The sequence below is a fragment of the Lactuca sativa genome, chromosome 1, assembly GCF_002870075.4.
Source record: "Lactuca sativa cultivar Salinas chromosome 1, Lsat_Salinas_v11, whole genome shotgun sequence".
In the NCBI taxonomy this organism is placed as follows: Eukaryota; Viridiplantae; Streptophyta; class Magnoliopsida; order Asterales; family Asteraceae; genus Lactuca; species Lactuca sativa.
Window position 1 is genome coordinate 33,401,068 of NC_056623.2, and position 8,957 is coordinate 33,410,024.

Below are 8,957 nucleotides of genomic sequence, written 5' to 3' on the forward strand. Positions count from 1 at the left end.
CTCCTAAAAAAAAGCATAATTTGAAATTTCGGTTTTTTATTTAATAGTACGTTGAAAAATAAAATGAACTTTTATTAAACTGAAAAACCGAATATTTTAACGGTTTGGTTAATCTAATAACCGGTACGGTTTTCCGTTTTCATATATATTGAACACCCCTAAGTTTCTTTTCAACGTCTCAAATATATTTAACATACCTAAAAGTAAGCGGTTTAAAATTCGGAGAAAATAATTTTGTACGGAAATGAACTATCACTTTTATACATATTTAGTTGCTTTCTTATTTTTTGTATATGATTTACCATTAAATTCGTCGTTTATGAAATACTATTTTGACAAGCTATTATAGGTCTAGTTGGTTTATCTATCAAAAAACACTACTAAACTCACATTTATTATTCAAGAAACATCATTAAACTTACATTTTTATATACGATGTATCATTTAAACTAACTTTTGTATACATGTACTCACTTTCATCTTTCCAAGCAATCAATAATTTTTTGGTAATATTCTTCGCCCAACACAATTCTAAAGAAAAGAGAACATTATTTCACATATTATTTTTTTCAGTAATATTCTCAGGTGAAAATGTCCACACACCCTCTTTTTACTACCGCTAACATCTCTTCTGCCGCCATCTATACATTTCTCTCCTCATCTCCCTATTTTGTTACATCGTGAAGACAACCCTACATCTACATCACTATAGTTATCACCTTCGTTCAATAGTTTTAGATTAGTTTTGTGGTGGTGGATGAGATGGGTTGTTGTGGTGGCAAATGATAGTGATAGAAGGTAATTTTGTTGCTCAAGGTTGACATTATTGGTGGGAGGTGGATGATGATGACCGGAGAAGATGATTAAGATATAGTTTAATGATAAATCATATAAAAATATTTAATGGTAAATTGTGTATAAAAAAACATTAATCACTGCTTGGTTAAAATTATAGTTTTTAAAGATGTCACTTGAATTTAATGATAAATCATATATAAAAATAATCAAATATATATAAAAAAAATGATAGTTCATTTATTTTACCTTTAAAATTTTGCCAAAGTTAATGTGTACAGAATAAAAGATTATTACTATATTATACAGTTTCTTTAATTATATTCGATACATGATACTTTATAAAATTCGAACATAGACAAAAATTATTAACTCAACCACAACTATATTAAATAAAATATCCTTGATTTTGAACCCGTAACATCATTAACTTTTGGAATTTATGATAGCAAATACTATTTTGAAGGTAAAGGATATGAGAAAATATTAATACGAGTATTATTTCTATGTGGGACAATATCTATAAATTCAACACAAATAAAAAAATTATCATTGACGATTTTCTTTTAAGTTTTAACAACTAAATGTTAAAAATAATAGCTAAACATGTTATCATAATTTGCTCAGAAATCAAAACATAATGTTAGTTCTTCTCAGTATGACTATAAAACTATTAAATTAGATATAGATCGAAGTATAAGAAGAAAATAAGAGTTGTGACTCACTGCAATTGCACATATAAAAAGTGGCCCATTTACGAACCTCGAGTTTGACTGTTTGAGTTTAACACAAGGTTAAAGTTGGATGCAACAACTCTTAGTTTAATTGGGGTTTTCAATGTAGTCTTATTTCATATTCACCGGCCATTGTTATATATCTCACCCATGGTAACGTCTGATATGCACTTTTTTCAATAACTTTTAGGTGACGTACCTACAAACATTATCTATATTAGTATCATATTAGGATTTGTTAGTAAAGTGTGTCACTCAACCAACTGGCTTAGGGTTAAAGCCTCTATTTAAGTGGATATATATACAGTTATATACCTGAATCCCAGATATAGTAAAATATGGTATTTCAAACTTGACACGAATTGGAGCTTTTTTGTCAGGAGTTGCATCTTCGTAAGTTACACTCGGGAGTTTAAATTCAGCGCCCAACATATATTCCTGTCATTGTTCATGTTGATGTTTATGAAAACAAGAAGAAACCCGAGTTGCATCTCTTACAACAAGATTTGATACGACTAAACAAACTTTTTATGGTTACTTTTTATGACGATGATAAGAAGGGTATTTACATCTTTTGCATAAAACACATATCTCTCCCTATCCTCCACCTTTTTTGGTTGGGACAAAAAATTACAATTTTTTGTCCCATGTTCATCTCAGTCTGATGCACGCCAAAAGCAGTACAACCTGATCTGTTATGTCTTGTCTTGTGCAACAGATGTCAAGAAATCAAGGTTCATAGATGGTGATAATTCATTCCTTAATTACCTTGTCACCTGGGAAGGTTCTGATTCTCCATATAAGTGAATCTTGTTCAGGAGCATATGAAGCGGACCCCATTGATGTCCGAACAATAGGTTTTGTAGCATCGGATGGAACAGGTATTTCAATTTGGACATTTGTTGCATTGCTATATTCAAAATTATTATTTGAGTCAGAATTTTCAAAATCATGGATTCATTTTCATGGTATAACAAATACCTTCGTTCCCTAAATTGGCTTCTAGCTTTTACGAGCATCTCAATCCTACTTCTAGCATGTCTTTCAACTTGAGCCTCAACCCAAATCAGTGGTTTCACCTACCAACATATTGAGTGAAATTTAGAAGAAACAAATCTAATTAATCACAAAAATAAAGCTAAAGATAACCTGAGTACTGAGTCTATATGTCATGAGATCAAATGATCCATCAGGAGGAATAAATGATATTGTGCGATCAGTTTCAAAGCGGGCTAAACGTACACACCTATAAATATATACAATAATTATGTAATTATGGTATTCTTTTAATAACATGCATATTGATAAAATGAGCACTAAAATTGCAAAAGCTTACTGATGAAATCTGATGTCTTCCAAATCAATGCTTTTTCCTTTTGTTGCTCTGCTTTGAGCATCCATTATAACTCTATCATTAAGCCCAAGCTTGCATTCAGGCATTCCACTATGAAAAATGACATTTGTTTTTGTCAAAGTTAGGCTAAAATCTCAATTAAAAAGGTACATCACAACCATAATCATTAATCACCTTACACATGCTCTCATCTTTAATGCCCCAACAACTTCTGATCGAAGTATTTGCCTGTTACTGTTGATTAATATGTTGAGACTTTCAATCACATCTAGGAACACCTGATAGAAAAAAAAATGTAGATTGCAGTGTTGAACTTGTGATATCAATGACATAAAGTTATCATCATAGCCAAATGAAAAAGAGGGTCATACTTCATTCTTTTTGTAGTATATTCCTTCATTTCGCCAAGAGACTGCATTAGTGACAGCCATTGGAGGCCTTTGTGTAACTTCTAACTTATAAGCATCAGTTTTGATAAATTCACTTAGAATCATTGCTTCTGTATATTGTGGGTATCCAAAGTCCATCATTTCATCTAGTAACTCATACTGTGATATTTTTCTAAGCAAGATCAGCCTAAATGTGCAATAGATTAACGAAAATATTTAATCAATTAAGTGAAAAAAAGAATTTGGTTCTTACCACTACAACAAAATTATCTCTAAGAGATTCCTCTTCTAACTCTCCAAAATAATACTCAAAAACCTGCATTATGTGATGAACTATTGGTAATAATGGCATGATCATATTAACTATAGGAAAAAGCAGAACTTATAATTACAACTAAGAAGTAAGAAATAGTAAAGTGTACTCACACTAGCTAACCGGTGGAGAAATACAATGAGGCTAGCAACATTACAGTTTTGTCTGGATACAGCCATTAAGTAGACATTGTTGTGTTGAATAAATATATGAGAGACACCGCTGTCGAACACTATTGGACCTTGAGACTCTATGTCCTCCTAATTGAAGATCATATGAGAAAAAAAGTGTTAGATAAATCAATATTAAGTTATATCACACAATATTGCCACAAGTTCTAGTAAGTGATAACTATGATGAAGTTTTCAGTCGTGGACTACTTGATCTTTAATATATGATAGTACAATTGTATCACCAGAAATGTGAAATCCAACCACTCTTTGATACAATTAGAATCGGTATGCACTTCGAAGATGTTTGGTTGCCAAAAAAACTAGAACTTCAAATTCTATTTTACGATATAGAAATATATGCAAAAGTAAAGGAACACATATATTTGGATCGATACTAATTTCATGGAGTACCTCATTCTCGAGGAGTTTAGTGAAGAACCTCTCCGCGTCAACAGATGAAATGTCACCGCGATAGTGACGACTGAGCAAGCAACGTCCCTTTATATCGAGAATGAAAAGCGCGGAAACGGCTCCCGCCATTGGTCTCCATCAATCAAACCACAAGATAAACGAATAATGTGAAAATGATGAAGAAATTGAAGATTTGTGAAAATTAAGTTGAATCAAGAGTATTCTTACCAATGAATAAGTACAATTTACTGGAAGATCAATGCCAATAGTATAGAGCAAATTCGTTACGAAGCCATTTTGAATTACATATCACCCGATCGCACCAACTTTGGGGTTTTTTTATGATGGTAGAAGTTTGGAGACGGAGGTAACGGGTGGAGAACCCATGAATGGTTGTTACTTGTGTTGGTAAATTTCACGTTTCGCCCTTCTATTTTTATTTAATTGTAATATTTGACTAAAGCTATTTTAATATCCATAAAAATATATATATAACTTCTATTATGTAATTAACTATAAAAACATAGCTTATAAACAAAATTGTTTATTGATCAATCTGATGATAATATTAATAAATGTTACCCGTGTGTGTGTATATATATATATATATATATATATATATATATATATATATATATATATATATATATATATATATATATATATATATATATATATATACACCGTTGAAGCGTACCGGCGCAATGGCAAAACGTTAAGAACACAAAAATAACATGGACCACACATTTCTCATATACCGTTGAAGCGTACCGGCGCAACGGGAGAGGTAATATTCATATGTGAATACAAAATTAAGTTTATTTATATATGATTATGTGACATCCCCAAAGCCACAGCCATAATAGACCAGTTTCATTTATGCTTTTAAAATAATTTCAGAGTAAATCCTTTTGATTTAAAAGAGTTGCGGAATTTGTTCCCAAAACAAAATATGATAAAATAAAGTTTATCAAAGCATTTCATCAAGAGATGCATTTTCATTATATAACAATATTCAAGATGTCATGTTCCGATAAACAGACCAAAAGCATAAACAACAAAAGATAGACTATACAACAGTTACATATAACAACTGGTCTAATATCACAAGATCTTGATAAGTCATCCAACTTATGCTCCCGCGCCACTACCTGTAATACAAAAAAACTGCGTGGGTCAGGCTTGGGAGCCTGGTGAGCATATAGGGTTTTCAACCCACAATAAATAATTATATTTAGTATCACCAACCAATAATAACCCGATTACCCATTCCCGTTATCCTCACTTTACGTGCCTAAAACAACATCTATCTCAAGGGACCTAGTCTAGGAATTTATCGGAATGGACTTTACCGCGAGGGGTTTCCTCAACAATAAAAGTCTTAAGGCAACCATGAGGGGGGTAGAGTACACCAGTGAACATATCGTTCACAACACCTACAGGTTATGAACCTGCTAGCGTTCCACAAGACTGTCTAGAAAGAGTCTGTGGTCGTTATCCATACTCCGCTGAATAACTAGATCAACAACAACAAAATCGATGCCTCTCATCTGTTTATCACACATCAACTATCTACCCATGTTCTACCCAACATATTAGTAGATAAAAATATATATTTTTATATATAGTTTAAAACCTGTATATCATTCTCATTCAATACATATTCCAAACAACAGATGAGACACATACACATAACACGTATTTCATAGAGAATAAATCATATCTATGAGATAGAAGAAAGTGAATATACATTCACACATACAACAACAAAATATACTCATAACATGTATTTTGTATAAAATACTTCATAATTATGCGTTAGAAAAAAGTAACTACACACTCACCTGATCGAAAGATGATCGGACAGTACTACGACTTGTAGAAGTAGTATTCTTCGGTAGATCTTGAAGATATTCACAAAAATTGGCTTCTCGCGGGCAGAGCTTCGGCTCGGGAATTTCACTTCTCGGGATCTTCGGGGCTTCGGGACTTGCTTTGGGGCTCGGGATTGATACTGGGGCTTCGGGATATTTCTTGCACGAAAAACGATGCAAAAACGAGAGAGAAAGAAGAGAAAAGGAGCAAAGAACTCGGCAGCCTCGACGTCCTTTTATAGGGGGCTGGAACCTTTGATTACGCTAGGCGTAATCCTAGGTACGTTGGGCGTAACCCGGATAAGCCCAGGGACTCCCCCCTTTGGATAATATCCGAATTTATATTTAAATTTAATATTTTAATTATTTAATAAACTTCAAAAATTCATATCTTTCTCATACAAACTCCGTTTTCGACGTTCTTTATATCCACACGTAGGTGAGACTACGCTCTACAACTTTCATTTAGACTCTGTCGGCTAATTTTGAATTTATTTTTATTATTTATTTTTAGTAGGTCGGGACAGTAAAACTCCGCTATAAATTCATAACCTCTTCATCTGACGTCCGTTTTCGTCTGTCTTTTCACCAATGCACTACTATCAACGTAATCTTCAATTCTCGTTTAGATTGTTTCGACCAACAATCACTCGATCTCGAATTCAAGTTTCGGACTGCATACTGCTAAGCTGAAACTTAGAAAAATCATAACTTCCTCATACGAAGTCAGATTTGGGCATTTTTTTTATGCACGTTCTCGGTTTAACGAACTCTACGAATTTCGTTTAGATCCCTAAGGTTAAATATCGCTCCATCGTAAATTCACCTTTTACGTCATTCAGCGTCGTGTCGGTTCTGTCGCGAAACTTCGACAGATCATAACTTCTTCATTATAATTCAGATTTCGGCATTCTTTATATATTCGGAAACCACGTTTCAACCACTACAACATTATCCATAGATATCAGCTTTATCTAACATTTCATTTTGACGCTTATTTTCATACTTAATTCAATTAAGTCACACAGCTAAGCACATAACACATATTACTCAAATAATACACTTCTATTATTTCAAAACGGGCTACAAAGGTTAACGTAGACTATTATATCAACGTTAATGACAAGCCCAGAAACACAGTCCTTACAATTCTCTCCACCTTAGAATGATTCCATCCCCGGAATCACACACCAACAAACAAATGTGAATAGCGACCCATCATGTCACTCTCCGTGTCCCAGGTAAGATTTAGCCCATTCGTGTGTTTCCATTGGACAAACACTAACTCGACCATCTTGCGTCGGAACTTCTTAGTCTTTCGGTCAACGATTGCCTCTGGTTCTTCAATCAACCTTTTGTTCTCATCGATTCTCAACTACGAAAGTGGAATCATGTCGGGAACTTCTCCCGTGAAGTTTCTCAAATAACACACATGGAAAGTGTTATGAATTCCATTCAGTTCTTCTAGTAGTTTGAGCTTGTAAGCTTGGTTCCCAATCCTCTGAAGAACTTTAAACGGTCCAATAAACCTTGGACTTAATTTTCCCATTTTACCAAATCTTATAAGTCCCTTCCACGCCGAAACTTTAAGCAAAACCGAATCTCCAACTTCAAAAGTCATCAGTCTTCGCTTGTTGTCAGCATAACTCTTTTGACGATCCTGAGCTGCTAACATTCTCTCCCTAATTATTTTCAACTTTTCAGCAGTTTGATGGACTATCTCTGGTCCCATAAACTGTTTTTTCCCAGCCTCAAGCCAACAAGACGGCGTACGACACTTTTTTCCGTACAAAGCTTGATAAGGCGCCATCTTTATGCTCGAGTCGAAACTATTATTGTAGGAAAATTCTACCAAATGTAAATGTTCATCCCAATTACCTAGGAATTCTAGAGTACATGCTCTCAGCATATCTTCAAGTGTTTGTATCGTTCGTTCGTTCTGACCATCAGTCTGTGGATGGTAAGTTGTACTTAAACACAATTTGGTACCCAATTCCTCTTGTATACTTTTCCAAAATCGTGAGGTGAAACAGCTGTCACGATCTGACACAATCGTTAACGGAACACCGTGAAGCCTCACAATTTCCTTCACGTAAGAATTCGCAAGCTTATCCATAGAACATTTCTCCTTGGCTGCTATGAAATGCGCACTCTTAGTGAATCGATCAACGACCACCCAAATCATGTCGTGACCATTCTTTGTTTTGGGTTGTTTAGTGACAAAATCCATAGCAATGTCTTCCCATTTACCCATAGGCACAGGTAAAGGTTCTAAACTCCCGTTTGGTTTCTGATGTTGTGTCTTAACTCTTGCATAAGTCACACACTCCGCCACGTACTTTGCAATATCAAGCTTCATCGTCGGCCACCAGTAATAGGGTTTTAGGTCCCTATACATTTTAGTGCTACCGGGATTAATCGAGTACATGGTTTTGTGAGCTTCTTACATCAGTAAATCTCTGACTCCTCCCGTCTTAGGTATCCAAATCCGATCTTGGAACACCTTCAGTCCATGACTGTTTATATCGAACACCAACGTTTTGCCCAAACGTTCTTCTTTTCGATCATTCTTCACATAAGCTTCCTCTTGAGCTTTCTTTATACTTTCCACTATTGTCGAGACAACTTCTATTCTCAACGCTCTTGGCATTTTTCTTTCAAGATTGACTTTCCAACTGAGAGCATCAACAACAACATTAGCCTTACCGGGGTGGTAAAGTATCTCACAGTCGTAGTCCTTAAGTAACTCTAGCCAGCGTCGTTGCCTCATATTCAATTCACTACTAGAAAACAACCCTTTAATGACGCGCAAACAATGACACTCGCTAATAGAGGACGCGCATTTGTGTGTGCTCTAAAAATAATGTCATCTCTCTTAATTTTAAAGGATTTAGGATACGCATTTTTGCGTGAC

The 8,957-nt window shown here is 34.4% G+C and overlaps 1 protein-coding gene across 2 annotated transcripts; it reads right to left on the reverse strand.

The window, feature by feature from the left end:
• Positions 1-1,318: 1,318 nt before the first annotated feature.
• On the reverse strand, positions 1,319-4,565 carry LOC111913567 (AP-1 complex subunit mu-2). 2 transcript variants are annotated; one of them, XM_023909288.2, is made up of 12 exons: positions 4,398-4,565; positions 4,170-4,302; positions 3,699-3,845; positions 3,526-3,588; positions 3,255-3,431; positions 3,058-3,161; positions 2,866-2,973; positions 2,679-2,775; positions 2,511-2,608; positions 2,298-2,439; positions 1,845-1,967; positions 1,319-1,728 (listed from the first exon to the last, which is right to left on the reverse strand). In XM_023909288.2, exons 2-12 carry the CDS (start codon positions 4,296-4,298, stop codon positions 1,630-1,632), a joined length of 1,287 nt encoding a protein of 428 aa, XP_023765056.1. In that variant the 5' UTR covers positions 4,299-4,302; positions 4,398-4,565; the 3' UTR covers positions 1,319-1,629. The 2 variants fall into 2 exon arrangements, with proteins under 2 accessions (XP_023765056.1, XP_023765057.1); XM_023909289.2 differs by having other exon boundaries at positions 4,170-4,558.
• Positions 4,566-8,957: the final 4,392 nt, after the last annotated feature.

What these genes read in the sequence shown, in the direction of transcription:
- LOC111913567 (XM_023909288.2), bottom strand. Translation starts at nt 4,298, where the DNA reads ATGGCGGGAGCCGTTTCCGCGCTTTTCATTCTCGATATAAAGGGACGT. An exon ending in TATACTACAAAAAGAATGAA is followed by an intron (nt 3,162 to 3,254) that starts GTATGACCCTCT and finishes TTTTTCTATCAG; the next exon opens with GTGTTCCTAGATGTGATTGA. An exon ending in GAACCTTCCCAGGTGACAAG is followed by an intron (nt 1,968 to 2,297) that starts GTAATTAAGGAA and finishes GAACAATGACAG; the next exon opens with GAATATATGTTGGGCGCTGA.